This window comes from Dermochelys coriacea, chromosome 8 (genome assembly GCF_009764565.3).
Source record: "Dermochelys coriacea isolate rDerCor1 chromosome 8, rDerCor1.pri.v4, whole genome shotgun sequence".
In the NCBI taxonomy this organism is placed as follows: Eukaryota; Metazoa; Chordata; order Testudines; family Dermochelyidae; genus Dermochelys; species Dermochelys coriacea.
This window is the reverse complement of record NC_050075.1, coordinates 7,613,096-7,631,091: the sequence shown is the minus strand read 5'-3', so window position 1 is coordinate 7,631,091 and position 17,996 is coordinate 7,613,096. Positions and strand designations below refer to the sequence as shown.

The 17,996-nt window shown below is 42.8% G+C and overlaps 1 protein-coding gene across 1 annotated transcript in view; it reads right to left on the bottom strand.

The window, feature by feature from the left end:
• Positions 1 to 17,996, bottom strand: part of TBC1D9B (TBC1 domain family member 9B) — a 44,568-nt gene that overhangs the window by 13,636 nt on the left and 12,936 nt on the right. Inside the window, 11 exon segments of the mRNA XM_043490921.1 lie at positions 1,577 to 1,862; positions 2,836 to 2,953; positions 7,690 to 7,904; positions 8,406 to 8,556; positions 9,403 to 9,564; positions 10,749 to 10,961; positions 13,077 to 13,284; positions 14,175 to 14,433; positions 15,091 to 15,282; positions 15,285 to 15,318; positions 17,671 to 17,789. Coding sequence (XP_043346856.1) covers positions 1,577 to 1,862; positions 2,836 to 2,953; positions 7,690 to 7,904; positions 8,406 to 8,556; positions 9,403 to 9,564; positions 10,749 to 10,961; positions 13,077 to 13,284; positions 14,175 to 14,433; positions 15,091 to 15,282; positions 15,285 to 15,318; positions 17,671 to 17,789 — 1,957 coding nt within the window.

The window sequence follows — 17,996 nt, the reverse complement described above, 5'->3', positions numbered from 1 at the left end:
GAATGGATCAACATTTAACTTGCTACAGGAAGCCTTCTTACATTTGCTACATTACAAGAAGATTTGCCTCATCAAATTTTAGGATGCTCCTTCCATTAGGAGCTGTTACTGACAGTGAATCAGAATTCTCCCTAGATTTGGTAGCAGCAACCTTTCAGACTTCAAACTCAAGCTAGACAGCAGGGATGAATCATGCCAGGACAGTCTTTGGGAAATATGATGAAATTCTTCAGACCTGAGCTTTCTATCATGAGACCCCATTTTCTGGATGCTGTAGAAGAAAGTCAACTGAATGCTTTTGGATTCCTGAGGGTAGGACAGAATGGGTCTTTCTTCATAGTGTGAGCTGTATGATTGAATATGACCATTTAGATAATTGATACTACCATTGTTATACAACTGCAACAAATCTTGTACAAAGTATGTCATGTAAGGTGTCGACAGAAAAGTTATGATTTGGTAAGTATGATTATCCTGTTTACATGCATGCATCATTTTTGTATCTGAAGTTATGAATATTGGCTATGTATTGGCATCATACATGTGTGTTGTATTCCTGGGTAACACCCACCAGGTAAAACTTGCATTAAGGCCAAACAGCTATGTACTGATGGCCCAGCAAGAACATTTAGCTCTCCCAATGGGCCATAGAAGAAACTCACTCTGCCTAGGTAGCTCTTTCTGTGGACACCTCAGCAAGAATACAGGCAATGGCTACCCCCTGTGAGTCATCAAGCCACGTAAGGACATGGGATATGATCACGAGACCCTGGACTCCATCTTAGGCCAGTAACTTTCCACAAACAGAAAAAGTAAATTTCCAGGCACATGGTAAAAGATATAAAAGACCCCTGAGCCATCTCCATTTTGCCTCTTTCCTGCCTTGATTCTCTGAACTGTGGATTTACAACTAAAAGGAGCATTTGAACTACGGCCTGAAGATCTTCCAATCTTTTGCAGTTATCAGAGAGTTTTTACAAGCCAGCAGTCTATTCCATCACTGCTACGAATCTGATATAAGGACGTTGCAATTATTTGTATGTATATGATCAATTAACATTATTCACTCACTTCTCTTTTATTATTAAAACTTTAGTTTTAGTTACTAAAGGATTAGCATCAGAGTGATTATGGGGTTGCAAGTTCTAAGTTACATACTGACCTAGCTAAATGGCTGATTTCTTGGGATTAGAAGAATCCTATATTTGATTAAATTGGTTTTCAGTAACTACTCAGATAACATCTGGGTGGGGAGACAAGGGCTGGAATGCCTAAAGAGACTGAATTTTGACTTCCTGTAACCATTATAGTGAGACAGAAGTTTCTGGATTGGTGTAATCTAATGTTAGAATACACAGCAGTTTAGGGTGAGTCTGCCTTATTTCTCAGCAGTTTCTCCTGAATTTGGCATCCTCAGCTGTGACCCACTGAGACACTGACATCTACTGAAGACAGTTCGAACCGCTAAGCAATGAAGATTGTGAGAGCATGAAAAATATTAAGGATTTCATACCAGAGTGGAAGGGCAAGTACCACTGCCATTCATTTAATTACAAAGAAGAATAATGAGGGCTACCTGCCCAGGACAGTCATGGCTTCGCCTTCATCACAGCAGTTTAGCAGCTTCTCCATATTAGCATCCAGGATGGCCAGAGACACCTGCAAGATAAGCTTGATGCCCTCGTAGAAGAAGCAGTCAACAATGACCACAGCACTCTCAAAGGGCATGACGCTAAGGAAGAGGGTGAGGAACCAGGAGAGAGAAATGGTGGAAATCACTCCCAACTCCTGCATCTTCTCTGACAGCTGTGGAAGGTAGTCTCGCGTGAGCTCCTCAAAGATGCCTTGGTCCACTAATGCACCTGAAAAGACAAGGGGGAAGTGACAATTTGCTATCACGGGACTGGGCACAAAGTAGTGCAAGTCTATGCTAGTTGGATAAATATTGATTCTAGTCACAAATCAGCCAGTTTTCAACAGATCTGAAATCAACTAAGGTTTGGTCATATGTATTTCCTGGTTCCCTCTTTAATATAACTGAAGAGTTCTGCATACACATGTGAATATCATGTGATCTGCTACTGTACACCCTGCGGTGAGCAAGTCATTAATTGATCTGTATATCCCACCAGACGAAAGAGTGGTGGGGTGAACGATTCTTGTTCTAAACATAGTACCACAGAAGCAGAGAGATTAGAATTGAAGAACTGTGTGGGACAAATCGCCTACAGCATATACTTTAGTGCTTTATCCAGTCTAATTTTAGAAGTTCCAAGCAATGAGGCTTCCACAACTTCCCTTGGGAGACTATTCTAAAACTGAACTGATCTCACAACGAGGAAGTATTTGATAGTCAGGCTATTTTTTTCCCCCTAATTTCATCCCATCATTCCTATTTATACCCTTGAGTACCAACCTAAATAATTCCTGCCACCATTCCTTTGTGTTTACACCCTTCAAATACTTGGTAGACTCCCCACCCCTTCATCATGTACATATTTAGCTCTTTTAAATCTTTCCATGCAAGTCTAGCCCGCCAGCCCCTTCCCATTTCTGATTCTCTTCTCTGTCTTCCCTCCAATTAAGAGTTGTCTGGTCCTGAAGGGTTAAGAACTGAATTATTCCAGGGAGAATAATTGGATATTTAGAATTTGCAAGAAATTCTTTATACATCATTAATGAGGCCAAAGCTTTCATCAGCTAGTGTCCCACACTCTTTCAAATGCACTATGTTTAATGGTCTGTTAATAAGCACGACTGTCCTTCTTTCCTGAGTTCTGCTGATTGTATAATAGAAGGAAATGCCAGTCCCCATGATGAATTTGACAGACTCACCCACTACCCTGGAATTGTAGTAGTCTGGCAGCATCCGCTCACACAAGGCCACTAGGAGCCAGAAAGCCTCTTCCTCATTGCAGTACAGCAACAGTACTGATGTCACGATGTTCATGGCCTGGGAGCAGGTAGAGCAACACAAACATGCATGGAGAGGAAAATACCACATTAGCTGAGGATATTCAGGAAGGTAATGGGACATTATAAATGTGAGATAAATGTGGTTAGAATACTATGCTCCTATGGATAAGGTAGGGGACCAGGAGTCAGAAGATCTATGTTCTGTTTCGAGCTAACCACTCTAGGCCTCAGCTCCTGCAACTGTGAAATGGGGAATAGCTCCACGCATCTTTGTAAAGCGCTTTGATCCACAGATGCAAAGTATTAGTATTAATTAACCTGGTAACTTGAAAAGGGTATTTATGCCAATAGAGTTTTTGATAGAACAGTGTGAAGGGGGGTGTAAATATCCAAAGGATAGGCAAAACAATTCAGTTTCTACATACTCTGGATATCCTATAGTGGTTTAAAGAAAAGGAGTACTTGTGGCACCTTAGAGACTAACAAATTTATTAGAGCATAAGCTTTCGTGAGCTACAGCTCACTTCATCGGATGCATTTGGTGGAAAAAACAGAGGAGAGATTTATATACACACACAGAGAACATGAAACAATGAGTTTATCATACACACTGTAAGGAGAGTGATCACTTAAGATAAGCCATCACCAGCAGCAGGGGGGGGGAAAGGAGGAAAACCTTTCATGGTGACAAGCAAGGTAGGCTAATTCCAGCAGTTAACAAGAATATCAGTAAAACTATTTCCCCATGGTATTTCTCCCTCCCACCCCACCCCCCACTGTTCCTCTGATATTCTTGTTAACAGATTGACAGAGCCAGAAGAGTACCCAGAAGTCACCTACTACAGGACAGGCCCAACAAAGAAAACAACAGAACGCCACTAGCCATCACCTTCAGCCCCCAACTAAAACCCCTCCAACGCATCATCAAGGATCTACAACCTATCCTGAAGGACGAGCCATCGCTCTCTCAGATCTTGGGAGACAGACCAGTCCTTGCTTACAGACAGCCCCCCAATCTGAAGCAAATACTCACCAGCAACCACACACCACACAACAGAACCCACTAACCCAGGAACCTATCCTTGCAACAAAGCCCGTTGCCAACTCTGTCCACATATCTATTCAGGGGATACCATCATAGGGCCTAATCACATCAGCCACACCATCAGAGGCTCGTTCACCTGTGCATCTACCAATGTGATATATGCCATCATGTGCCAGCAATGCCCCTCTGCCATGTACATTGGCCAAACTGGACAGTCTCTACGTAAAAGAATGAATGGACACAATCAGACGTCAAGAATTATAACATTCAAAAACCAGTTGGAGAACACTTCAATCTCTCTGGTCACTCGATCACAGACCTAAGAGTGGCTATACTTCAACAAAAAAGCTTCAAAAACAGACTCCAACGAGAGACTGCTGAATTGGAATTAATTTGCAAACTGGATACAATTAACTTAGGCTTGAATAGAGACTGGGAATGGATGAGTCATTACACAAAGTAAAACTATTTCCCATGGTATTTCTCCCTCCCACCCCACCCCCCACTGTTCCTCTGTATTCTTGTTAACTGCTGGAATTAGCCTACCTGCTTGTCACCATGAAAGGTTTTCCTCCTTCCCCCCCCTGCTGTGGTGATGGCTTATCTTAAGTGATCACTCTCCTTACAGTGTGTATGATAAACCCATTGTTTCATGTTCTCTGTGTGTGTGTGTATATAAATCTCTCCTCTGTTTTTTCCACCAAATGCATCCGATGAAGTGAGCTGTAGCTCACGAAAGCTTATGCTCTAATAAATTTGTTAGTCTCTAAGGTGCCACAAGTACTCCTTTTCTTTTTGCGAATACAGACTAACACGGCTGCTACTCTGAAACCTGTGAATCTCCTTACAGTGTGTATGATAAACCCATTGTTTCATGTTCTCTGTGTGTGTATATAAATCTCTCCTCTGTTTTTTCCACCAAATGCATCCGATGAAGTGAGCTGTAGCTCACGAAAGCTTATGCTCTAATAAATTTGTTAGTCTCTAAGGTGCCACAAGTACTCCTTTTCTTTTTGCGAATACAGACTAACACGGCTGCTACTCTGAAACCTAAGAATATCAGAGGAACAGTGGGGGGTGGGGTGGGAGGGAGAAATACCATGGGGAAATAGTTTTACTTTGTATAATGACTCATCCATTCCCAGTCTCTATTCAAGCCTAAGTTAATTGTATCCAGTTTGCAAATTAATTCCAATTCAGCAGTCTCTCGTTGGAGTCTGTTTTTGAAGCTTTTTTGTTGAAGTATAGCCACTCTAAGATCTGTGATCGAGTGACCAGAGAGATTGAAGTGTTCTCCAACTGGTTTTTGAATGTTATAATTCTTGACGTCTGATTTGTGTCCATTCATTCTTTTACGTAGAGACTGTCCAGTTTGGCCAATGTACATGGCAGAGGGGCATTGCTGGCACATGATGGCATATATCACATTGGTAGATGCGCAGGTGAACGAGTCTCTGATAGTGTGGCTGATGTGATTAGGCCCTATGATGGTGTCCCCTGAATAGATATGTGGACAGAGTTGGCAACGGGCTTTGTTGCAAGGATAGGTTCCTGGGTTAGTGGTTCTGTTGTGTGGTGTGTGGTTGCTGGTGAGTATTTGCTTCAGATTGGGGGGCTGTCTGTAAGCAAGGACTGGTCTATCTCCCAAGATCTGAGAGAGCGATGGCTCGTCCTTCAGGATAGGTTGTAGATCCTTGATGATGCGTTGGAGAGGTTTTAGTTGGGGGCTGAAGGTGATGGCTAGTGGCGATCTGTTGTTTTCTTTGTTGGGCCTGTCCTGTAGTAGGTGACTTCTGGGTACTCTTCTGGCTCTGTCAATCTGTTTCTTCACTTCAGCAGGTGGGTATTGTAGTTGTAGGAATGCATAATAGAGATCTTGTAGGTGTTTGTCTCTGTCTGAGGGGTTGGAGCAAATGCGGTTATATCGTAGCGCTTGGCTGTAGACAATGGATCGAGTGGTATGATCTGGATGAAAGCTAGACGCATGTAGGTAGGAATAGCGGTCAGTAGGTTTCCGATATAGGGTGGTGTTTATGTGACCATCGCTTATTAGCACCGTAGTGTCCAGGAAGTGGATCTCTTGTGTGGACTGGTCCAGGCTGAGGTTGATGGTGGGATGGAAATTGTTGAAATCATGGTGGAATTCCTCAAGAGCTTCTTTTCCATGGGTCCAGATGATGAAGATGTCATCAATGTAGCGCAAGTAGAGTAGGGGCATTAGGGGACGAGAGCTGAGGAAGCGTTGTTCTAAGTCAGCCATAAAAATGTTGGCATACTGTGGGGCCATGCGGGTACCCATCGCAGTGCCGCTGATTTGAAGGTATACATTGTCACCAAATGTGAAATAGTTATGGGTCAGGACAAAGTCACAAAGTTCTGCCACCAGGTTAGCCGTGAAGTATCGGGGATACTGTTCCTGACGGCTTGTAGTCCATCTTTGTGTGGAATGTTGGTGTAGAGGGCTTCTACATCCATAGTGGCTAGGATGGTGTTTTTAGGAAGATCACCAATGGACTGTAGTTTCCTCAGGAAATCGGTGGTGTCTCGAAGATAGCTGGGAGTGCTGGTAACGAAGGGCCTGAGGAGGGAGTCTACATAGCCAGACAATCCTGCTGTCAGGGTGCCAATGTCTGAGATGATGGGGCGTCCAGGTCCCAGGTCGGGGCTCCAGGGGTGTGTCTGTGCGGATTTGTTCTTGTGCTTTTTCAGGGAGTTTCTTGAGCAAATGCTGTAGTTTCTTTTGGTAACTCTCAGTGGGATCAGAGGGTAATGGCTTGTAGAAAGGTGTTGGAGAGCTGCCTAGTAGCCTCTTGTTCATACTCCGACCTATTCATGATGACGACAGCACCTCCTTTGTCAGCCTTTTTGATTATGATGTCAGAGTTGTTTCTGAGGCTGTGGATGGCACTGTGTTCTGCAAGGCTGAGGTTATGGGGTAAGCGATGCTGCTTTTCCACAATTTCAGCTCGTGCACGTCGGCGGAAGCAGTCTATGTAGAAATCCAGGCTGCTGTTTCGACCTTCAGGAGGAGTCCACCCAGAATCCTTCTTTTTGTAGTGTTGGCAGGAAGGTCTCTGTGGGTTAATATGTTGGTCAGAGGTGTGTTGGAATATTCCTTGAGTCTGAGACGTCGAAAATAGGATTCTAGGTCACCACAGAACTGTATCATGTTCGTGGGGGTGGAGGGGCAAAAGGAGAGGCCCCGAGATAGGACAGATAGTGGTTTACAAATTAATGAGTTTGATGCAGGCTGTGCATGGTCAATACAGCTGTCTTCATAATCTCAGCTAGTTCTCATGCACTACTTAGGAAACTAGAAGGTGCTTTTAGTGAGTGAGGAAAAGTTAGTCAGGACACTGGGGCTCTCCCCAACCTAATACAATATTCTGTGGCTCACAGCCACTAGAATTATTTCCAGGGCTGTAAGTAATAAAACCCAAGTTAGCAGAGCGTGGTTTCAATCCATCGACCTCTGGGTTATGGGCTCAGCACGCTTCCGCTGCACCACTCTGATAGGCAGAACAAACTGATTTAACATCACATCCAAAGGACAGTTACAGTTTTACAACACAGCAGCCCCTGCCTTAGCGCTAGAGTATAAGGGCATCATCAAGGAGGATCCCAAATTCCAGTCTGAAACTTCTTTAAAATGCGAGTTTGGCTCTCAGTAATGTCCAAAGCGTGGGGTGGCTAATCTACCACTTACCTGACACTAATCTGCCACTTACCTGACAGTACCCAATTGTGGGGTTTCGGAATGCATAAGCTGTCAGGACCCTCCGAAGGGCAGCGATCCCCAACTCATTCTGAAAGGCAGGGTGCTCTGGCATGGAACGGTGCAGGTCTCGCTCAATTTCCTCTGTGGCAAGGCTGTATTTCCCCATTGATTTTTCCACCAGCTCTGCATAGTACCCAGGAAGTGTCACCATCTCATTCCAGGCCCCTACAATAACAAAGGCACTGCTTCACTCACTTGTCCCCAAAGTTTCAGTGAAGGGGCAGATAGGGGATGGTACACAGACTCAAATGAATACAAGCAGATCCCAAAGTTCAGAAACAAATCTGCAGATAAATCAGGTAATTCCCCAGCTTCTAAATGTCACAATTCTGACAAAGACGACTATGTAGCACCTGGGAGAAGAGAGAATTTCCTGTCACTGTACTGTCATGCAGCCCTAGCAGGCAAAAGATCATAATCTCTTCAGAAAGCACCTGCTGGCCTACTGCATTCAGATTGTGAGAGAAACTGGGTCTCTCTAAAGCTTCATGCAGATGGAGTACACCGGGGAGTAAATGATTAATTTAGAAATAAATGTGATCTATTTAGATATGAACATTTAACTCTTGCAACCATGGAAGTTTGCAGAAGGCCTGATATTTGTTAACTGCAGAAGGGCTACCCGTTACCTGGGAATGGTCTCAAGTGTACAGTAGAGCCTTTTACCTGAGAACAAGAGCCACAACTCTCCACGAAGATTCTCTGGGATCCCTTTTAGCACCAATTCACGGGTCTTGGCTGTGCGATACATACACATTCCTCGCCCATACTCGAAGAAATGAATATTCCATGACTCTTCCTTCATCTTCTCCTTTGCCTAAGAGGGAAAAACAAACAGAGCCTTTGGATGGACTAAAGCATTTTCATTAAGTTCACCTATAGAATGGGAGGTTTCAGAATACTCAAGCCTGTACTTGACAAAGGAAATACAGTGCCACATTTGAACTGTTCCGTCTTGCTTATTCTTTGATGTGCTACATTCACTATATACATAATTTATGAACAACTGATCATCTGTATCAAGTTTCTAAGTATTCACTGCCAAAATGTGCAAGCAAGTAGGCTGAAATGTGACATTGATACAGCTTTTACTTGAATAAAGAGGCGCTAGTCTAGGATGTGATGGATGGCACTGTAGTCATGACACATCACCCTTCATCTTAAAGATCTGATTTTAAATAGATCACAAGTGAAATGAGTTTGGTGGTCTCGATCTACATTTTAGTCTCAACTACAACACAAATGTAACCAAGCCAGGGTGTTCTCTTACTACATGGTTAAAATTACCGCGTCCCTGTACACAGGCTAAAGCTCTTGGAAATCTGAAGTGAGAGCGAAACTGACTCAATGGATACTTATCAATATCGCAAAAGCACAAGAATTTAGCACAATTGGCAGTCTTTGCTCAAGTAGCCCACGACTGGAAAATCAAGATAGAGCTTGCGTTACAGCTAAGATGCATTTCCAGAGCTTATGGGAGCCTAGCAGTGGAACTGCAGCTGGTGACACACGTCAGCGGGGAGATGCACTGATGGAGCTTTGGAGTATAGAATGAAGAACGAGGAAGCTTTCACTATGCCTGCCTGTTCTAGTCTGCACTTCACTTAAACACCAAACTCCTTGCAATTAATTTTTTTCCATTAAACGTAAGCAGCTTGTATACCCCTCTGGGTCCGAAGAGCTCCTCGGAGTTTCTCCTGAAGAGTTTGAGTAGCCCCTGGGAGGCCGTTGGCACCTCCCCTGTACAGAAGCTGACCAACTGGTTGTTGAGAGTAGAGGTTGGGCTGACTGCAGGTGGACTGCTGGAAGAGAGCTCTGGAAACTCCTGAAGAACAAAAATATATAGTCTGAAAAAAAGCATAATAAGCTTCTACTGTTTATTTGCAAGCACATTTTGTGTGGTCAAATACTACACTGAAGTCCTCTCTACAAAACATGCCGACTTCTCCATGCTGCCAACCAATAGCCCTCAACCCAGCCTTTGCAGGGACCGCTGCCCAGAGTAAAAGGGAGCTCCATCTCCAAGCCCATTCTATATTTCCCCTTTCTACCCAGACTAACAAAGGTGCCAGCTGTGATGTGGAGACCTGCCAAGAAAGATTTAGATGGAGATGGCCAACAGGCTACCTAACAGTAGCAATGCCACTTCTGGCCACTAACCTAAAAGTGAGAACGTCTGTATCTCATTATCATTCCCCAGAGCTATCCATTACTTAGCTTTAAGAACTATTCTACGATCTTCAACCATAATCCATGAATGTATTAAATATTTACTGTCTCAGGCATCCTTAAGAGATCTACTGGGCCACATCCTCTGCTGTGTCCAGATCTCATTGACTATAACAAAATATGCTCTAGTATACTGGCCACTAGAGGCTGCTCCAAACTTTGCCAGCTGGGGATTACCAGAGCATATTTAGCTCTGGCCACTTCCCTTGCCCACCCTGACACGTCCCCCACACCAGGAGTTGTGGAAAGGGAAGCTTTATGCTCCCTGGAGATTGTCCCATGCTGAGGGTATCCCTGGCACAGGATTTAGGAGGAGGTATTTGCTCCCTTTACACTGATTGACTGTGCAGAAGGGGCACAGCGGACCAGAGAATCTAGTCTAATATTTCAGCCTCTCTCTCTCTTCCCCTGCCTTTCAAAGAAATAGATGCAGCCTACTTCCTTTCCCCTTGCCAACAGCACTCCCCCAGCATAAACACCATTTTCTCTGTGATGCTTAGGTTCTAGCTTTCTTTATCTTGAGAAATTATAATGCAACTCTAACCAATGAAATGGGTAACTTCCCTAATCTGCAGAGAATAGTGATGCAAATGAGAAATTGATGTAAATAGGTCTTATTCCCACTGTTCCTCATTATAAAGACCTGAAATGTCTGAGCTTAATCAGCCTCCAGCTTTCAGAGTAGGAGTCTGATAGGAAGATGCCATTTCCTGGAGTAGACAATGCAACAAACGTCTCTTTGGAAAGGTGGATAGTTACTCCAGAACCCTGCTCTAGTACCTCACATCCAGTGTCACTGAAGCTACCCTTCCACTTTCTGCCACTGCCATCCGATTTCTTTGACTGTGTTCTCTGCAAGAAGTCAGAGATTCTCTGTACCAGGAAATCTCGATCCTTCAGGTTGGCGAAGAGGAAGGTCATTTTACTTTTGGTGCTGATGGAGAGAGGGCGAGGCAAGACACTGGAGCTGTCTGCTTTCTCAACAACTGCCACCTGGAAAAGACAGTCACAGGCAATTTAGATATAGCAGGTCTCCATCATTTCCTTTTGATCATTAAAATGGACTCCGAGATGCAGGTCCAAATTTAATTTGCTATAAAACATTTATAACCTGGATTGTCCTCAAGGTATAATTTTTGCCAACACATCAACTCCATCATCAAATCATTTAACAAGACACATGCAAACTGGTCTCAGCCAGCAGCCTCTGCTGTAGCTGATGTGGTTTTCACAGGAATGATAGTGGCGGCTCTTGTGGAAAGAAGGGGGAGAAAATTGATGAAGTACCCCCATAAAGAGGAGTTTACTTTGCTTTTTTAACACCTGCTTCCTCATGCCTGCCATGTGCTCTGGTTTATATAGAAAGATTAGAGGGCTTTCCTCAGTTTCCTCAGCTGAAGGACAGACCTTTCACTGCCCCCCATCAAGATGCTGAGAACCCTTTCAAGAATAAAAACATAAGCAGTGTGAATAAGATTTTGCCTTTTTTCCTATTTACAAAATTGAGTGTATAAACAAAATAAGAAAATACAAGAGATTGTTTAAAAAAATGCTACTTTTCTAGAATAGGAAAGAGAATGTCAAGACAGAAAAGTGTGCTCACCTGCACTGGGCACAAACAGCTGTGTCCGATACTCTAACAGTAGCCCTATCTCACTAGTACAAAACAGAGGAAGACACCCTGAAAGTTTATTTTTTATAAGAGCTACAGAAAAAATATTTTGTGGTGGTGTTGTTCCTCCTTCCTTCTTTGTTAACGAGTGCTATTGAAGGAGCTGTACATATTTCATTAATGATGCCACGCAAGCAAGATGCATTTCAGTTTAATTAAAAACAGAAAAAAAATCTGTTTGCCAAATGGGAATGGACAAGGTGGCACGGGGGAAAAATGCTACTTTCAAGCTGCTAAGAGGTCTTTCTTTTACAAACAGGAGAAGAAAAACAAAATCTAAAATGTAAAAAAATAAACCAACAGTCACAATGTCCTTTGAACAGACTTTGTTAAGCACTGAAAGTTTGACTTGTCTATGGATACTTCCAGAATTGGATAAGAAACCTACTTACTAGTCAGCAGTCTCATGGTTACTGAAGAAAATATTTGCATGTGTACTCTACCTTTGCTTCCTTCCCTGTTACTCAGGTTTTGGAGACAGATTTCTCTTTCAATAGGAACTGATCTCAGTCTTTTGCTAGAATCATTGCCCATTATGAAAGAATCCCCCAGTACCTAAATAAACTATAGTTTCTTGTGAAACTATTTGGGAATCATTAGGTAAGGGATAGATAAGAAGACAGAAATCATCATATTGCCTCTCTATAAATCCATGGTATACCCACATCTTGAATACTGTGTGCAGATCTGGTCACCGCATCTCAAAAAAGATATACTGGAATTGGAAAAGGTTCAGAAAATGACAAAAAAAATGATTAGGGGTACAGAACGGCTTCTGTATGAGGAGAGACTAAGAAGACTGGGACTTTTCAGTTGGAAAAGAGACCACTGGGAGGGATATGACAGAGATCTATAAAATCATGACTGGCGAAAGTAAATAAGGAAGTGTTATTTACTCCTCAGAACACAAGAACCAGGGGTCACCAAATGAAATTTATAGGCAGCATGTTTAAAACAAACAAAAAAGTATTTCTTCACAGTGCAGTCGAGCTGTGGAACTCATTGCCAGAGAATGTTGTGAAGGCCAAGACTATAACAGGGTTCAAAAAAGAACTAGCTAAATTCATGGCGGATAGGTCCATCAATGGCTATGAGCCAAGACGAGCAGGGATGCAAAACCATGCTCTGAAGTGTCCCTAGCCTCTATTTGCCAGACGCTGGGAATGAGTGACAGAGGATGGATCACTTGATGATTACTTCTTCTGTTCATTCCCTCTGAAGCACCTGGCATTGGCCACTGATGAAAGACAGAATACTGAGCTAGATGGACTATTGGTCTGATCCAGTATGTCTGTTCTTATATTCTTAGCCTATGGATTAACTGTGGTCAAGAGTCAGGATTCACAACCCGTAAGCACCAGAAACACCCAAAAGCTAAAGCCCAAAAGCTTGTAGTCCTGATGCATAAGTGGCTTTTCATTTTAACAGGTTCCCACCTCCCTGAGTGGAATGATGAGATGACAGGCCTCCTCTGCCTTGCTGGAAAAACAGATGTAATTGTTGGAAACAAACATCTGGCCAGGTATGTGCATCTTGTTAAATGGAGTCCACAAGGTGCAGTCTGTATGTCCATCCAGGCGTTCATCCTTGGGCAGCCGGAAAGTGGCACGGTACCAATCGTTTTTGGCTCGAGCATCCAGATCTCTGGGGGAAAAAAAAGAGAAGGGTAATCCTCACACTGGTAGGCATGAATGGCCTCACCCTCCATCCTCAAAATCCTAAGAAGGAAACACCACAACCAAAGGTTCATTCCAGTCAGAGTGTGCAAGAGTGCCTCTCGTCTTCTCACTGTTCACTTCTCAAACTGAGATATACCACAACACCCACACATTCTCTGGAGCACAAGTACTTAAAAGATAAAACAAGGTTTCTCTTGGATGCATCTCATAAACATAAAATATACCTTACTCTCATAGATAAATACTTTGAGAGAAATCATCACAAGGTTGAAACAGATGGATTTAAACAACTGTACAACCTTCCATCCCAAAACACTGGTACTATTAAAATTTGTACAATACTTTGAAGATGTAAAATGTTATAAGCGTATTATGATTTTTTTTTTTTTAAAGACCCTCACCTTTTAAAAAAAAGGAGATCAGAGCAGAGGATTGGGGGGAAATATAGGGATCCTGAAAGCATGCTTCTAAATAGTTGCATGCCTTCCCCTTCCCCAAATGCATTACTGTACCAAAGCAGAAGGCATTGTAGATGAAGTTATCTCCAATAGAAGCAAATTCTACTTACATGATTATTTTCAGATAGGGATCATTGAAAGTTCAGTCTATGCCTTCATGCACAGGGGGAAAACTGAACTTGTCTAAAATATAGATGAATTGTACTCAGGACAAAAATGAGCATAGCTACAAGGGGGAATGTCAGAGATTACATAGCACCTAAAGTAATCAAGCCTTGATTCAGATTTGGGCCTCAGGTCCTAATCCATATATTATTAAATAATGTACGCTCATTCTTTGACTCTCCTGCTCCTCCCTTCCCCTGTTCCCATTTCCACTGCTGGAAGAGAGACACACCTTTTGAGTGCAGAGATGTTCTTTAGAGGCTTGCTGGGCTTGGGAAGGGACTTGTCCTCCAGGAAGCCCTCGTTGTCCAATAGCTGCCGCATGGCGATATTAGCCAGCTGTTCCATCAGCTTGAAGGTCTCATTGATGTTGAGGAACATGGAGAAGTAAAGCTCGCTATCCCTGGTACTCACTTTAATGCACTCAGGGAACAGCAGTGTGGCGTTTTTTTCCAGCTGTGTCACGTCCACCCACTGGACTACCAGGGTCACTAGGGAAGCACCCAAAGTAAACCCACCAATTACAATGTGATCCAAAACACAGATAGCCAGTAGGAGAGAAGTCAAAGCAGCAAGCAAGACTTACTATTTCTTTTCCCACTCCTGGGCAATTTTTTTTTTCTTCCCAAGTGCTTCACCATAAAGAAAGCACTGTCTGAGAATAACTGGTCTATGAAACAATACTGGATCCCACCTGAATGTTGCCGAATTAGTGCATAATCCTAATTATATCTCGTCAGGTTTTCATATCTCATCCAAAGCAGATAACTACGGGCAATAGAGTAACTCCTGAGGCAAATGCCATCAAGATCTGAAAACTCCAATAAAGAACCGCAAACAGCACTCGGTTAATGCGAACTAGGAACCTTTTAGTTTGCGTCCACAGCGTTAACATGTGGGAGTTTCAGGGCAATGCAGACATTGCCACAGGCTTCTAGATCACTTTAGGTGCTTTTGAGAATTCTACCCATAAAGCCATGAGAAAGCTAGATGACAAGTGTAAGTGGGACCTGAAGGCTGTGTGCTGGGGCTAAAAGAAGATTTCCACAGGGGAAAAAAATTAAAATAGCCAAAAAAGCCCACACCAATGATCAACTATATCAAGGGGGAAGTGGCAGACAAGAGCACATAGCAAGCTGATAACTTACCTTCTTTGCCCAGCAGGAAGGAGTAGAAACAGAGGTGATTGACAGTAAGATACAGCCAGCCCTGCCTTGGAACACGCCCTTTCCAGTAGCTGCAGGAATAGTAATTGACTAGCTTCTCCACCTCAGGCATTCCAAACTGTTTTCGCATCTTGAGTTCAGCCTCCTTAAATTTACCTGGATCCTCTTCACCAGGGGCTGCTGATTCTTGTTCTCTTCAGCAATAATGCCCTGAAGGGAGAAGAGAGGATGATGGAAAGTGGAAAAATCAGTGCTGCTTTCACTTACAGTGTTAAAGTAGCACAATCTCAGAGACAGAGAGAAAGAACATGGCAAGGGAATCAGCACCAGATCCAGGTTAAAGGCAAAACAAAGACATTTAATTAGAACAACAAATCAGAACCTATGCCTGAACACACACTGAAAGCTAGTGTCCATAAATAACATCTCAGTGCCCTTCTCACGACTGGCCTAGTAACTCAGAGTTAGCACTTTATACTGCCATGCAGGAGACCTGAGGTCAATTCCTGGTACTGCTGAAGAGTGAGCATGCTCCCTAGAGGGCTTGGAGTTCCACAGACAGCACCAATAGGCGTTAAAGAGAGCTCTGCCCTATCCTGTTTAACCAGAAGGAAAGGACTGATAGGAACCCAAGAGTTGTGGGAAACAGGCAAGGAAGCTGACAAAGATACAAAGGAGTCTCAAGAAAAAGAATTTTTCACAGTTACAACTAACAATGATGTCTTGATGTTTTGTTTTCTACATTACAGTAACAAGTCATTCCTACTTTATGGAGATTCTTATCTCCCCTTTCAATATCATTTAAAAAAACTACCATTGACTTACAGTGACACTATGGGTCTGATTTTCAGAGACAACAAGCAACTACAACTTACATAACTTCAATGGGAGTTACATGTCCTCAGGACCTCAGAAAAATAGACCCTATCAGACTTGATAGGTTAAAATATAAAGAGCGCTCCTTGATAATGGTCCACAGCTTGCACTTCCTACCCTGAAAATCAAGTATTCGCTCCACTTTAAAAAATTCAAATTCAACAGCTAAGATGCTGAAAAAGAAGCTGCCTCTGTGTTACCAATATCCAGGAGCATACACCAATTTGTGACTCAAAAATGTGCGTCACTTTCATATTTCTATTGGAAGAATTTTTTTGGAACATTCACATATCTATTTTAAGGATAGGATGACTCTAAAAATAGATCAGTTCCTTAGCTTATCAGTGTGTACAGTGTCCTTTTCAGCAAGCACAGCTGCCCTTCTCTGTTAGAGAGTCAGCAGCCTTGATGGCAGAGCCACTGCCTGGGTAATGGTACTGTTTCCAAGCTGCCCACGTTAGTTATTTCTTGCTCTTATCAACTCCATCTCTCTAGAGGATGGATCACCACATCAGTTCCTACCATCATTCTCAAATCTACAGTCTAGTTTATAAACAGCTTGATTTTCAATTTTTAGAAATGTGGATACAACTGTATCTATGGATGGACCTACAACTATGTCTCCCTCTACCAAACCAAAATACAGATAACATAATCCACCCTAGACTTCAGGCAAAGGCCAGAATAAGGAAGGGGAGCTTTACACTGCTTCCAAAGCTTAACTTTGGGCACTACCAGGAAAGCAAATTCCAGAGTTAAAGGCCCTTCACCAAAAATGCCAGCAACCCATGGTCATTTGGATCTAGGGACTGACAATGAAGGCACAACAACCAAGTTCAACTGCTGCTATAAAACACAAGGGAAGAGGAAATCTCAGAAAATGAGGACGCAGATCATCTAAGGAATTAATAATCTATATCAATATGCTGAGACAAAAGCACTGTTTCTGACATTCTCAGGCTGTCTTTACTACTATAATATTCCTAGTGAGAAACTGTCAAAGTCAAGTATTCAAAGACCTGGTCCATCCACCTCCTTCACGGTCTTTACTAATTGGGCAAAAGCTGACTCTACCCTCATCGCACCAGGAGGGCAAGATTACTTACTCAGTCTCCCAAAAAAATCAAAGGCCCCACCCACTTACAGTTTAAACTGACTCTTTCTTAATTAACCCATCAACCAGCAAAGATGCTAGTCTGTGTTTGAAACAGAGGAGAGTGGGAATTAGGATAGAGTCACTTTACACCAGAGACAGATACTGGACAGTCCTAGTAGGGAAAGTGCATTGTTTACAGGCTAGAATTATCTGGTGACAAACATGGGGGAGGCCAGAGCAGTGCAAGGTGGTCCTCTTGTTTCTCTCTGCCAAAGATACAGCTCACTGGGATAATGTCCGACAGGCAGCAGGTTTTAGTGAGTTATTGCACCAAGAGAATTCTCAAAGGCAGGCTGCTTTTGAGATCTGCCCTTTTCACATGATTTCTACTGCAGTATGTATTAATCCTGAGCTATTGCAGTAAAACATAGTACTGATAAAATAGTATAAGTTATATGAATATCTGAAGCATACATATGTCCAGAGAAGGGTGAAGATGGAAATATCTATAGGGAATTTTTTCCCTCCAAAAGGTAAAAAAATCTCAACACCACCTCCCCATGACCTGCAGGAAAACATGTGCCCCTTACATGTATCTTGCCCTTTACAAAAGTGGTGATGTCGTCCTCATTATCAAAGATGGAGAGGGTCTGCAGCAAGTTATTTTCTAGCCATTCCCAATGCTTTGTGATCTCCTTACGAGATGAGCCTAACAGGGGAACAAACAGGAAATAGTCAGAACACCATTCTTCTTGTAAGTTCACAGTAGAAAACCAATAAAAGCATCACTGCAGAAAACAGTGAGCAGGGCACCTGTAACCAGTCAACTACACCTACGCTAGGGAGTCATTTAAAAAATATATATATATTGAAAGTCAAACTGTTGTCACCATTGCCAGGTCCTCCTAGAAGCGAC